This window comes from Salvelinus alpinus, chromosome 7 (genome assembly GCF_045679555.1).
Source record: "Salvelinus alpinus chromosome 7, SLU_Salpinus.1, whole genome shotgun sequence".
Taxonomy (NCBI): Eukaryota; Metazoa; Chordata; class Actinopteri; order Salmoniformes; family Salmonidae; genus Salvelinus; species Salvelinus alpinus.
Genome location: NC_092092.1, coordinates 88735816 through 88752718, shown reverse-complemented (window position 1 = coordinate 88752718; position 16903 = coordinate 88735816). Strand labels below are relative to the sequence as shown.

Sequence of the window (16903 nt, the reverse complement as noted above, 5' to 3'; positions counted from 1 at the left end):
ATACTACATATCTCCCTATATCATTAGAGATGGCCATACTGCATGTCTCTATATCATTAGAGATGGCCATACTGCATGTCTCTATATCATTAGAGATGGCCATACTGCATGTCTCTATATCATTAGAGATGGCCATACTGTATGTCTCTATATCATTAGAGATGGCCATACTGCATGTCTCTATATCATTAGAGATGGCCATACTGTATGTCTCCCTATATCATTAGAGATGGCCATACTGCATGTCTCTATATCATTAGAGATGGCCATACTGCATGTCTCTCTATATCATTAGAGATGGCCATACTGCATGTCTCTCTATATCATTAGAGATGGCCATACTGCATATCTCCCTATATCATTAGAGATGGCCATACTACATGTCTCCCTATATCATTAGAAATGGTCATACTGCATGTCTCCCTATATCATTAGAGATGGCCATACTGCATGTCTCTATATCATTAGAGATGGCCATACTGCATGTCTCTCTATATCATTAGAGATGGCCATACTGCATGTCTCTCTCTATCATTAGAGATGGCCATACTGCATGTCTCCCTATATCATTAGAGATGGCCATACTGTATGTCTCCATATATCATTAGAGATGGCCATACTGCATGTCTCTATATCATTAGAGATGGCCATACTGCATGTCTCTCTATATATTATTAGAGATGGCCATACTACATGTCTCTATATCATTAGAGATGGCCATACTGTATGTCTCTATATCATTAGAGATGGCCATACTGCATGTCTCTATATCATTAGAGATGGCCATACTGTATGTCTCTATATCATTAGAGATGGCCATACTACATGTCTCTATATCATTAGAGATGGCCATACTGTATGTCTCTATATCATTAGAGATGGCCATACTGCATGTCTCTATATCATTAGAGATGGCCATACTGTATGTCTCTATATCATTAGAGATGGCCATACTACATGTCTCTATATCATTAGAGATGGCCATACCGTATGTCTCTATATCATTAGAGATGGCCATACTGTATGTCTCTATATCATTAGAGATGGCCATACTGCATGTCTCTATATCATTAGAGATGGCCATACTGTATGTCTCCATATATCATTAGAGATGGCCATACTGCATGTCTCTATATCATTAGAGATGGCAATACTGCATTTCTCTCTATATCATTAGAGATGGCCATACTGCATGTCTCTCTATATCATTAGAGATGGCCATACTGCATGTCTCTATATCATTAGAGATGGCAATACTGCATTTCTCTCTATATCATTAGAGATGGCCATACTGCATGTCTCTCTATATCATTAGAGATGGCCATACTGCATGTCTCTATATCATTAGAGATGGCAATACTGCATGTCTCTCTCTATCATTAGAGATGGCCATACTACATGTCTCTCTATATCATTAGAGATGGCCATACTGCATGTCACTCTATATCAATAGAGATGGCCATACTGCATATCTCCCTATATCATTAGATATGGCCATACTGTATGTCTCTCTATATCATTAGAGATGGCCATACTGCATGTCTCTATATCATTAGAGATGGCCATACTACATGTCTCTATCATTAGAGATGGCCATACTGCATGTCTCTATATCATTAGAGATGGCCATACTACATGTATCTCTATATCATTAGAGAAGGCCATACTGCATGTCTCTATATCATTAGAGATGGCCATACTGCATGTCTACCTATATCATTAGAGATGGCCATACTGCATGTCTCTCTATATCATTAGAGATGGCCATACTGCATGTCTCTCTATATCATTAGAGATGGCCATACTGCATGTCTCTGTATATCATTAGAGATGGCCATACTGCATGTCTCTCTATATCATTAGAGATGGCCATACTGTATGTTTCTCTATATCATTAGAGATGGCCATACTGCATGTTTCTATATCATTAGAGATGGCCATACTGCATGTCTCCCTATATCATTAGAGATGGCCATACTGCATGTCTCTCTATATCATTAGAGATGGCCATACTGCATGTCTCTCTATATCATTAGAGATGGCCATACTGTATGTCTCTCTATATCATTAGAGATGGCCATACTGCATGTCTCTCTATATCATTAGAGATGGCCATACTGCATGTCTCTCTATATCATTAGAGATGGCCATACTGCATGTCTCTCTATATTATTAGAGATGGCCATACTACATGTCTCCCTATATCATTAGAGATGGCCATACTGCATGTCTCTCTATATCATTAGAGATGGCCATACTGCATGTCTCTATATCATTAGAGATGGCCATACTACATGTCTCCCTATATCATTAGAGATGGCCATACTACATGTCTCTCTATATCATTAGAGATGGCCATACTGCATGTCTCTATATCATTAGAGATGGCCATACTGCATGTCTCCCTATATCATTAGAGATGGCCATACTGTATGTCTCCCTATATCATTAGAGATGGCCATACTGCATGTCTCTATATCATTAGAGATGGCCATACTGCATGTCTCTATATCATTAGAGATGGCCATACTGTATGTCCCTATATCATTAGAGATGGCCATACTACATGTCTCTCTATATCATTAGAGATGGCCATACTGTATGTCCCTATATCATTAGAGATGGCCTTACTATATGTCTCTCTATATCATTAGAGATGGCCATACTGCATGTCTCTCTATCATTAGATATGGCCATACTGCATGTCTCTATATCATTAGAGATGGCCATACGGCATGTCTCTCTATATCATTAGAGATGGCCATACTGCATGTCTCTCTATATCATTAGAGATGGCCGTACTGCATGTCTCTCTATATCATTAGAGATGGCCATACTGTATGTCTCTCTATATCATTAGAGATGGCCATACTGCATGTCTCCCTATATCATTAGAGATGGCCATACTGCATGTCTCTATATCATTAGAGATGGCCATACTGCATGTCTCTCTATATCATTAGAGATGGCCATACTACATGTCTCTCTATATCATTAGAGAGGACCATACTGTATGTCCCTATATCATTAGAGATGGCCTTACTACATGTCTCTCTATATCATTAGAGATGGCCATACTGCATGTCTCTCTATATCATTAGAGATGGCCATACTGCATGTCTCTCTATATCATTAGAGATGGCCATACTGCATGTCTCCCTATATCATTAGAGATGGCCATACTGCATGTCTCTATATCATTAGAGATGGCCATACTGCATGTCTCTATATCAATAGAGATGGCCATACTGCATATCTCCCTATATCATTAGAGATGGCCATACTACATGTCTCTCTATATCATTAGAGATGGCCATACTGCATGTCTCTATATCATTAGAGATGGCCATACTGCATGTCTCCCTATATCATTAGAGATGGCCATACTGTATGTCTCCCTATATCATTAGAGATGGCCATACTGCATGTCTCTATATCATTAGAGATGGCCATACTACATGTCTCTATATCATTAGAGATGGCCATACTGCATGTCTCTATATCATTAGAGATGGCCATACTACATGTCTCTCTATATCATTAGAGATGGCCATACTGCATGTCTCTATATCATTAGAGATGGCCATACTGCATGTCTCCCTATATCATTAGAGATGGCCATACTACATCTCTCTATATCATTAGAGATGGCCATACTGCATGTTTCTCTATATCATTAGAGATGGCCATACTACATGTCTCTATATCGTTAGAGATGGCCATACTACATCTCTCTATATCATTAGAGATGGCCATACTGCATGTTTCTCTATATCATTAGAGATGGCCATACTACATGTCTCCCTATATCATTAGAGATGGCCATACTGCATGTCTCTATATCATTAGAGATGGCCATAGTGCATGTCTCTCTATATCATTAGAGATGGCCATACTGCATATCTCTCTATATCATTAGAGATGGCCATACTGCATGTCTTTATATCATTAGAGATGGCCATACTACATGTCTCTCTATATCATTAGAGATGGCCGTACTGCATGTCTCTATATCATTAGAGATGGCCATACTGTATGTCTCTCTATATCATTAGAGATGGCCATACTGCATGTCTCCCTATATCATTAGAGATGGCCATACTGCATGTCTCTATATCATTAGAGATGGCCATACTGCATGTCTCTCTATATCATTAGAGATGGCCATACTACATGTCTCTCTATATCATTAGAGATGGCCATACTGCATGTCTCCCTATATCATTAGAGATGGCCATACTGCATGTCTCTATATCATTAGAGATGGCCATACTACATGTCTCTATATCATTAGAGATGGCCATACTGCATGTCTCCCTATATCATTAGAGATGGCCATACTGCATGTCTCTATATCATTAGAGATGGCCATACTGCATGTCTCTATATCATTAGAGATGGCCATACTGCATGTCTCCCTATATCATTAGAGATGGCCATACTACATCTCTCTATATCATTAGAGATGGCCATACTGCATGTTTCTCTATATCATTAGAGATGGCCATACTACATGTCTCTATATCGTTAGAGATGGCCATACTACATCTCTCTATATCATTAGAGATGGCCATACTGCATGTTTCTCTATATCATTAGAGATGGCATACTACATGTCTCTATATCATTAGAGATGGCCATACTGTATGTCTCTCTATATCATTAGAGATGGCCATACTACATGTCTCTATATCATTAGAGATGGCCATACTGCATGTCTCCCTATATCATTAGAGATGGCCATACTGCATGTCTCTATATCATTAGAGATGGCCATACTGCATGTCTCTATATCATTAGAGATGGCCATACTGCATGTCTCCCTATATCATTAGAGATGGCCATACTACATCTCTCTATATCATTAGAGATGGCCATACTGCATGTTTCTCTATATCATTAGAGATGGCCATACTACATGTCTCTATATCGTTAGAGATGGCCATACTACATCTCTCTATATCATTAGAGATGGCCATACTGCATGTTTCTCTATATCATTAGAGATGGCCATACTACATGTCTCCCTATATCATTAGAGATGGCCATACTGCATGTCTCTATATCATTAGAGATGGCCATAGTGCATGTCTCTCTATATCATTAGAGATGGCCATACTGCATATCTCTCTATATCATTAGAGATGGCCATACTGCATGTCTTTATATCATTAGAGATGGCCATACTACATGTCTCTCTATATCATTAGAGATGGCCGTACTGCATGTCTCTATATCATTAGAGATGGCCATACTGTATGTCTCTCTATATCATTAGAGATGGCCATACTGCATGTCTCCCTATATCATTAGAGATGGCCATACTGCATGTCTCTATATCATTAGAGATGGCCATACTGCATGTCTCTCTATATCATTAGAGATGGCCATACTACATGTCTCTCTATATCATTAGAGATGGCCATACTGCATGTCTCCCTATATCATTAGAGATGGCCATACTGCATGTCTCTATATCATTAGAGATGGCCATACTGCATGTCTCTATATCATTAGAGATGGCCATACTGCGTGTCTCTCTATATCATTAGAGATGGCCATACTGCATGTTTCTCTATATCATTAGAGATGGCCATACTGCATGTCTCTCTATATCATTAGAGATGGCCATACTGTATGTCTCTCTATATCATTACAGATGGCCATACTACATGTCTCTCTATATCATTAGAGATGGCCATACTGCATGTCTCTCTATATCATTAGAGATGGCCATACTGCATGTCTCTATATCATTAGAGATGGCCATACTGCATGTCTCTCTATATCATTAGAGATGGCCATACTGCATGTCTCTCTATATCATTAGAGATGGCCATACTGCATGTCTCTCTATATCATTAGAGATGGCCATACTGTATGTCTCTCTATATCATTAGAGATGGCCATACTGCATGTCTCTCTATATCATTAGAGATGGCCATACTACATGTCTCCCTATATCATTAGAGATGGCCGTACTGCATGTCTCTCTATATCATTAGAGATGGCCATACTGCATGTCTCTCTCTATCATTAGAGATGGCCATACTGTATATCTATATCATTAGAGATGGCCATACTGCATGTCTCTATATCATTAGAGATGGCCGTACTGCATGTCTCTCTATATCATTAGAGATGGCCATACTGTATGTCTATATCATTAGAGATGGCCATACTGCATGTCTCTCTATATCATTAGAGATGGCCATACTGCATGTCTCTCTATATCATTAGAGATGGCCATACTGCATGTCTCTCTATATCATTAGAGATGGCCATACTGTATGTCCCTATATCATTAGAGATGGCCATACTACATGTCTCTCTATATCATTAGAGATGGCCATACTGTATGTCCCTATATCATTAGAGATGGCCTTACTACATGTCTCTCTATATCATTAGAGATGGCCATACTGCATGTCTCTCTATATCATTAGAGATGGCCATACTGCATGTCTCTATATCATTAGAGATGGCCATACTGTATGTCCCTATATCATTAGAGATGGCCATACTACATGTCTCTATATATCATTAGAGATGGCCATACTGCATGTCTCTCTATATCATTAGAGATGGCCATACTGCATGTCTCTCTCTATCATTAAAGATGGCCATACTGCATGTCTCTCTATATCATTAGAGATGGCCATACTACATGTCTCTCTATATCATTAGAGATGGCCATACTGCATGTCTCCCTATATCATTAGAGATGGCCATACTGCATGTCTCTATATCATTAGAGATGGCCATACTGCATGTCTCTATATCATTAGAGATGGCCATACTGCATGTCTCTCTATATCATTAGAGATGGCCATACTGCATGTCTCTATATCATTAGAGATCGCCATACTGCATGTCTCTATATCATTAGAGATGGCCATACTGCATGTCTCTATATCATTAGAGATGGCCATACTGTATGTCTCTATATCATTAGAGATGGCCATACTGCATGTCTCTATATCATTAGAGATGGCCATACTGTATGTCTCCCTATATCATTAGAGATGGCCATACTGCATGTCTCTATATCATTAGAGATGGCCATACTGCATGTCTCTCTATATCATTAGAGATGGCCATACTGCATGTCTCTCTATATCATTAGAGATGGCCATACTGCATATCTCCCTATATCATTAGAGATGGCCATACTACATGTCTCCCTATATCATTAGAAATGGCCATACTGCATGTCTCTATATAATTAGAGATGGCCATACTGCATGTCTCCCTATATCATTAGAGATGGCCATACTGTATGTCTCCATATATCATTAGAGATGGCCATACTGCATGTCTCTATATCATTAGAGATGGCCATACTGCATGTCTCTCTATATATTATTAGAGATGGCCATACTACATGTCTCTATATCATTAGAGATGGCCATACTGTATGTCTCTATGTCATTAGAGATGGCCATACTGCATGTCTCTATATCATTAGAGATGGCCATACTGTATGTCTCTATATCATTAGAGATGGCCATACTACATGTCTCTATATCATTAGAGATGGCCATACTGCATGGCTCTATATCATTAGAGATGGCCATACTGTATGTCTCTATATCATTAGAGATGGCCATACTGTATGTCTCTATATCATTAGAGATGGCCATACTGCATGTCTCTATATCATTAGAGATGGCCATACTGCATGTCTCTCTATATATTATTAGAGATGGCCATACTACATGTCTCTATATCATTAGAGATGGCCATACTATATGTCTCTATATCATTAGAGATGGCCATACTGCATGTCTCTATATCATTAGAGATGGCCATACTGTATGTCTCTATATCATTAGAGATGGCCATACTACATGTCTCTATATCATTAGAGATGGCCATACTGTATGTCTCTATATCATTAGAGATGGCCATACTGCATGTCTCTATATCATTAGAGATGGCCATACTGCATGTCTCTCTATATATTATTAGAGATGGCCATACTGCATGTCTCTATATCATTAGAGATGGCAATACTGCATTTCTCTCTATATCATTAGAGATGGCCATACTGCATGTCTCTCTATATCATTAGAGATGGCCATACTGCATGTCTCTATATCATTAGAGATGGCCATACTGCATGTCTCTCTCTATCATTAGAGGTGGCCATACTACATGTCTCTCTATATCATTAGAGATGGCCATACTGTATGTCTCTCTCTATCATTAGAGATGGCCATACTGCATGTCTCTATATCATTAGAGATGGCCATACTGTATGTCTCTATATCATTAGAGATGGCCATACTACATGTCTCTATATCATTAGAGATGGCCATACTGTATGTCTCTATATCATTAGAGATGGCCATACTGCATGTCTCTATATCATTAGAGATGGCCATACTGCATGTCTCTCTATATATTATTAGAGATGGCCATACTGCATGTCTCTATATCATTAGAGATGGCAATACTGCATTTCTCTCTATATCATTAGAGATGGCCATACTGCATGTCTCTCTATATCATTAGAGATGGCCATACTGCATGTCTCTCTCTATCATTAGAGATGGCCATACTACATGTCTCTCTATATCATTAGAGATGGCCATACTGTATGTCTCTCTCTATCATTAGAATTGGCCATACTGCATGTCTCTCTATATCATTAGAGATGGCCATACTGCATGTCTCTATATCATTAGAGATGGCCATACTGCATGTCTCTCTATATCATTAGAGATGGCCATACTGCATGTCTCTATATCATTAGAGATGGCCATACTGCATGTCTCTCTATATCATTATAGATGGCCATACTGTATGTCTCTCTATATCATGAGAGATGGCCATACTGCATGTCTCTATATCATTAGAGATGGCCATACTGTATGTCTCTATATCATTAGAGATGGCCATACTGCATGTCTCTATATCATTAGAGATGGCCATACTGCATATCTCTCTATATCATTAGAGATGGCCATACTGCATGTCTCTATATCATTAGAGATGGCCATACTGCATATCTCCCTATATCATTAGAGATGCCCATACTACATATCTCCCTATATCATTAGAGATGGCCATACTGCATGTCTCTATATCATTAGAGATGGCCATACTGCATGTCTCTATATCATTAGAGATGGCCATACTGCATGTCTCTATATCATTAGAGATGGCCATACTGTATGTCTCTATATCATTAGAGATGGCCATACTGCATGTCTCTATATCATTAGAGATGGCCATACTGTATGTCTCCCTATATCATTAGAGATGGCCATACTGCATGTCTCTATATCATTAGAGATGGCCATACTGCATGTCTCTCTATATCATTAGAGATGGCCATACTGCATGTCTCTCTATATCATTAGAGATGGCCATACTGCATATCTCCCTATATCATTAGAGATGGCCATACTACATGTCTCCCTATATCATTAGAAATGGTCATACTGCATGTCTCCCTATATCATTAGAGATGGCCATACTGCATGTCTCTATATCATTAGAGATGGCCATACTGCATGTCTCTCTATATCATTAGAGATGGCCATACTGCATGTCTCTCTCTATCATTAGAGATGGCCATACTGCATGTCTCCCTATATCATTAGAGATGGCCATACTGTATGTCTCCATATATCATTAGAGATGGCCATACTGCATGTCTCTATATCATTAGAGATGGCCATACTGCATGTCTCTCTATATATTATTAGAGATGGCCATACTACATGTCTCTATATCATTAGAGATGGCCATACTGTATGTCTCTATATCATTAGAGATGGCCATACTGCATGTCTCTATATCATTAGAGATGGCCATACTGTATGTCTCTATATCATTAGAGATGGCCATACTACATGTCTCTATATCATTAGAGATGGCCATACTGTATGTCTCTATATCATTAGAGATGGCCATACTGCATGTCTCTATATCATTAGAGATGGCCATACTGTATGTCTCTATATCATTAGAGATGGCCATACTACATGTCTCTATATCATTAGAGATGGCCATACCGTATGTCTCTATATCATTAGAGATGGCCATACTGTATGTCTCTATATCATTAGAGATGGCCATACTGCATGTCTCTATATCATTAGAGATGGCCATACTGTATGTCTCCATATATCATTAGAGATGGCCATACTGCATGTCTCTATATCATTAGAGATGGCAATACTGCATTTCTCTCTATATCATTAGAGATGGCCATACTGCATGTCTCTCTATATCATTAGAGATGGCCATACTGCATGTCTCTATATCATTAGAGATGGCAATACTGCATTTCTCTCTATATCATTAGAGATGGCCATACTGCATGTCTCTCTATATCATTAGAGATGGCCATACTGCATGTCTCTATATCATTAGAGATGGCAATACTGCATGTCTCTCTCTATCATTAGAGATGGCCATACTACATGTCTCTCTATATCATTAGAGATGGCCATACTGCATGTCTCTCTCTATCATTAGAGATGGCCATACTGCATGTCTCTCTATATCATTAGAGATGGCCATACTGCATGTCTCTATATCATTAGAGATGGCCATACTGCATGTCTCTCTATATCATTAGAGATGGCCATACTGCATGTCTCTATATCATTAGAGATGGCCATACTACATGTCTCTATATCATTAGAGATGGCCATACTGCATGTCTCTATATCATTAGAGATGGCCATACTGCATGTCTCTATATCATTAGAGATGGCCATACTGCATGTCTCTATATCATTAGAGATGGCCATACTGCATGTCTCTATATCATTAGAGATGGCCATACTGCATGTCTCTATATCATTAGAGATGGCCATACTGCATGTCTCTCTATATCATTATAGATGGCCATACTGTATGTCTCTCTATATCATGAGAGATGGCCATACTGCATGTCTCTATATCATTAGAGATGGCCATACTGTATGTCTCTATATCATTAGAGATGGCCATACTGCATGTCTCTATATCATTAGAGATGGCCATACTGCATATCTCTCTATATCATTAGAGATGGCCATACTACATGTCTCTATATCATTAGAGATGGCCATACTGCATATCTCCCTATATCATTAGAGATGGCCATACTACATATCTCCCTATATCATTAGAGATGGCCATACTGTATGTCTCTCTATATCATTAGAGATGGCCATACTGTATGTCTATATCATTAGAGATGGCCATACTACATGTCTCTCTATATCATTAGAGATGGCCATACTGCATATCTCCCTATATCATTAGAGATGGCCATACTGTATGTCTCTCTATATCATTAGAGATGGCCATACTGTATGTCTATATCATTAGAGATGGCCATACTACATGTCTCTCTATATCATTAGAGATGGCCATACTGCATATCTCCCTATATCATTAGAGATGGCCATACTACATATATCCCTATATCATTAGAGATGGGCATACTACATGTCTCTCTATATCATTAGAGATGGCCATACTGCATATCTCCCTATATCATTAGAGATGGCCATACTACATATCTCCCTATATCATTAGAGATGGGCATACTACATGTCTCTCTATATCATTAGAGATGGCCATACTGTATGTCTCTCTATATCATTAGAGATGGCCATACTGTATGTCTATATCATTAGAGATGCCCATACTACATGTCTCTCTATATCATTAGAGATGGCCATACTGCATATCTCCCTATATCATTAGAGATGGCCATACTACATATCTCCCTATATCATTAGAGATGGGCATACTACATGTCTCTCTATATCATTAGAGATGGCCATACTGCATATCTCCCTATATCATTAGAGATGGCCATACTGTATGTCTCTCTATATCATTAGAGATGGCCATACTACATGTCTCTATATCAATAGAGATGGCCATACTGCATGTCTCTCTATATCATTAGAGATGGCCATACTGCATGTCTCTATATCATTAGAGATGGCCATACTGTATGTCTCTATATCATTAGAGATGGCCATACTGCATGTCTCTATATCATTAGAGATGGCCATACTGCATGTCTCCCTATATCATTAGAGATGGCCATACTGCATGTCTCTCTATATCATTAAAGATGGCCATACTACATGTCTCTATATCATTAGAGATGGCCATACTGTATGTCTCCCTATATCATTAAAGATGGCCATACTGCATGTCTCTATATCATTAGAGATGGCCATACTGCATATCTCCCTATATCATTAGAGATGGCCATACTACATGTCTGTCTATATCATTAGAGATGGCCATACTGCATGTCTCTATATCATTAGAGATGGCCATACTGCATGTCTCCCTATATCATTAGAGAAGGCCATACTACATGTCTCCCTATATCATTAGAGATGGCCATACTACATGTCTCTATATAATTAGAGATGGCCATACTGCATGTCTCCCTATATCATTAGAGATGGCCATACTGTATGTCTCCCTATATCATTAGAGATGGCCATACTGCATGTCTCTATATCATTAGAGATGGCCAAACTACATGTCTCTATATATCATTAGAGATGGCCATACTGCATGTCTCCCTATATCATTAGAGATGGCCATACTGCATGTCTCTCTATATCATTAGAGATGGCCATACTGCATGTCTCTCTATATCATTAGAGATGGCCATACTGCATGTCTCCCTATATCATTAGAGATGGCCATACTACATGTCTCTATATCATTAGAGATGGCCATACTGTATGTCCCTATATCATTAGAGATGGCCATACTGCATGTCTCTATATCATTAGAGATGGCCATACTGCATGTCTCTATATCATTAGAGATGGCCATACTGCATGTCTCTCTATATCATTAGAGATGGCCATACTACATGTCTCTCTATATCATTAGAGATGGCCATACTGCATGTCTCTCTATATCATTAGAGATGGCCATACTGCATGTCTCTATATCATTAGAGATGGCCATACTGCATGTCTCTCTATATCATTAGAGATGGCCATACTGCATGTCTCTATATCATTAGAGATGGCCATACTGCATGTCTCTCTATATCATTAGAGATGGCCATACTGCATGTCTCTATATATCATTAGAGATGGCCATACTACATGTCTCTCTATATCATTAGAGATGGCCATACTGCATGTCTCTATCATTAGAGATGGCCAAACTGCATGTCTCTCTCTATCATTAGAGATGGCCATACTGCATGTCTCTCTATATCATTAGAGATGGCCATACTGCATGTCTCTATATCATTAGAGATGGCCATACTGCATGTCTCTCTATATCATTAGAGATGGCCATACTGCATGTCTCTCTATATCATTAGAGATGACCATACTGCATGCCTCTCTATATCATTAGAGATGGCCATACTGCATGTCTCTATATCATTAGAGATGGCCATACTGCATGTCTCTCTATATCATTAGAGATGGCCATACTGCATGTCTCTTTATATCATTAGAGATGGCCATACTACATGTCTCCCTATATCATTAGAGATGGCCGTACTGCATGTCTCTCTCTATCATTAGAGATGGCCATACTGTATGTCTATATCATTAGAGATGGCCATACTGCATGTCTCTCTATATCATTAGAGATGGCCATACTGCATGTCTATATCATTAGAGATGGCCATACTGCATGTCTCTCTATATCATTAGAGATGGCCATACTACATGTCTCTATATCATTAGAGATGGCCATACTGCATGTCTCTCTATATCATTAGAGATGGCCATACTGTATGTCTATATCATTAGAGATGGCCATACTGCATGTCTCCCTATATCATTAGAGATGGCCATACTGCATGTCTCTATATCATTAGAGATGGCCATACTGTATGTCTCTCTATATCATTAGAGATGGCCATACTGCATGTCTCCCTATATCATTAGAGATGGCCATACTGCATGTCTCTATATCATTAGAGATGGCCATACTGTATGTCTCTCTATATCATTAGAGATGGCCATACTACATGTCTCTATATCATTAGAGATGGCCATACTGTATGTCTCTCTATATCATTAGAGATGGCCATACTGCATGTCTCTCTATATCATTAGAGATGGCCATACTACATGTCTCTATATCATTAGAGATGGCCATACTGCATGTCTCTATATCATTAGAGATGGCCATTCTACATGTCTCTCTATATCATTAGAGATGGCCATACTGTATGTCCCTATATCATTAGAGATGGCCATGCTGCATGTCTCTCTATATCATTAGAGATGGCCATACTGCATGTCTCTCTATATCATTATAGATGGCCATACTGTATGTCTCTCTATATCATTAGAGATGGCCATACTGCATGTCTCTATATCATTAGAGATGGCCATACTGCATATCTCCCTATATCATTAGAGATGGCCATACTGCATGTCTCTATCATTAGAGATGGCCATACTGCATGCCTCTATATCATTAGAGATGGCCATACTGCATGTCTCTATATCATTAGAGATGGCCATACTGTATGTCTCTCTATATCATTAGAGATGGCCATACTGCATGTCTCCCTATATCATTAGAGATGGCCATACTGCATGTCTCTATATCATTAGAGATGGCCATACTGTATGTCTCTCTATATCATTAGAGATGGCCATACTACATGTCTCTATATCATTAGAGATGGCCATACTGTATGTCTCTCTATATCATTAGAGATGGCCATACTGCATGTCTCTCTATATCATTAGAGATGGCCATACTGCATGTCTCTCTATATCATTAGAGATGGCCATACTACATGTCTCTATATCATTAGAGATGGCCATACTGCATGTCTCTATATCATTAGAGATGGCCATTCTACATGTCTCTCTATATCATTAGAGATGGCCATACTGTATGTCCCTATATCATTAGAGATGGCCATGCTGCATGTCTCTCTATATCATTAGAGATGGCCATACTGCATGTCTCTCTATATCATTATAGATGGCCATACTGTATGTCTCTCTATATCATTAGAGATGGCCATACTGCATGTCTCTATATCATTAGAGATGGCCATACTGCATATCTCCCTATATCATTAGAGATGGCCATACTGCATGTCTCTATCATTAGAGATGGCCATACTGCATGCCTCTATATCATTAGAGATGGCCATACTGCATGTCTCTATATCATTAGAGATGGCCATACTGCATGTCTCTATATCATTAGAGATGGCCATACTGCATGTCTCTCTATATCATTAGAGATGGCCATACTGCATGTCTCTATATCATTAGAGATGGCCATACTGCATGTCTCTATATCATTAGAGATGGCCATACTGCATGTCTCTATATCATTAGAGATGGCCATACTGCATGTCTCTATATCATTAGAGATGGCCATACTGCATGTATGTTAGATTCCTAATTTTTTCCAATAAGAGCAGAGAGCCACAACTTGAGTTTCACAATTAGAGAGATCTTGGTCGGCCGCTGATAGTCTTAAAGGTTTCCTAATGACAGGTGAAAGGACTGGATGAAGACAGTTTGGTTTCCCCTATCAAGTACTCACAGATTAGGTGTCGGCAGTTTGGTTTCCCCTTTCAAGTACTCACAGATTAGGTGTCGACAGTTTGGTTTCCCCTATCAAGTACTCACAGATTAGGTGTCGACAGTTTGGTTTCCCCTATCAAGTACTCACAGATTAGGTGACGACAGTTTGAAAGTTGGATATTTCAACAGATTCGCTCAGCCTCGAGTCGACAGAGCCAGTCCACTCCAGCCCTAAACATTGTTCAAATAATTAGTTCAAACCACCCTTCCTCACTTAGTTGAAATAATCCCTGATTTGAAATGACTGGATAGGTGTAAACCTATGCAGCTTTCACTGACCCCGATGTTGGTAGATGGGTCATTGTCTTCAAGTGATTACTTCAAGGAAGAGAGAAAGGAAGGACGTTAGTTAAAAGTAATGGAACGGTGCCAGGGGCCCAGGGACATGGTGTGGGTCCAGCCAGAGCGACTCAACTTTTCTGGGCCAGCTCTGTTTGTCACTGTGATGGCGTCACGGTAACCGTTCTCCCCCCCCCCCGACAGGAAGTCAGCTTTACGATGTCAAGCTGTATCCTGAGGACTCGGTGGAGCTGATCATGGGGGAAGCCCTGACTCTCAACTGTAGCGCCACTGTAGAGTTTGGCATGTCTGTCGAGTTCCAGTGGTTCTATCCTGGAAAACAGGTACGGTGGAGAAAAGAGTCGTTTGTACACTTCACGTAGATCCAGGTAAATGTTGGGGGGGGAGACTACATTTGAATGGAACAGAACCTATGGCAAGAGATCGGTATCGTCGCAGCTCGGATTAAGCTAATTCACTGAAACAAGAGATTTCATTATATGTTCCTATTTTAGCTTGGATTAAGAAGAACTAAGTTAATAGATGGATATATGAGTATAGACTGTCTTGTTCATGTTTTTTAATTTCTCTGTCTCTCTGTCTCTCTCTCTCTCTCTCTCTCTCTGTCTCTCTGTCTCTCTGTCTCTCTCTCTCTCTCTCTCTCTCTCTCTCTCTCTCTCTCTCTCTCTCTCTCTATCCTCTCTCCCAGTCTACCTCACACTCTTTCTCTCTCTCTTCTTCCCGATCTGTCTCTCTCTCAATGTAATAAAAATTTCAATTTAAGGGCTTTATTTGCATGAGAAACATATGTAGTGGCACGGTCATGGAGGAAACATATGTTTCCCAATAAAGCAAGTGAAGGAGATAATAAACAAAAGTGAAATAAACAATAAAAAATGTACAGTAAGTATTACACTCACAGAAGTTCCAAAAGAATAAAGACTTCACATTTCATATTATCTCTGCTCTCGCCCTCTCTCTCCATCCCCCCTCTCTCTATCCTCTCTCTCTGGCCCTCTCTCTCGCCCTCTCTCTCGCCCTCTCTCTCT

General features: G+C 39.3%; 1 protein-coding gene across 1 annotated transcript in view; it reads left to right on the top strand.

Moving 5' to 3' along the window:
* flt4 (fms related receptor tyrosine kinase 4) overlaps positions 1-16903 on the top strand; it is a 217216-nt gene that overhangs the window by 113657 nt on the left and 86656 nt on the right. Inside the window, exon 6 of the mRNA XM_071412054.1 lies at positions 16059-16198. Coding sequence (XP_071268155.1) covers positions 16059-16198 — 140 coding nt within the window. The remainder of the gene's footprint in view (positions 1-16058; positions 16199-16903) is intronic.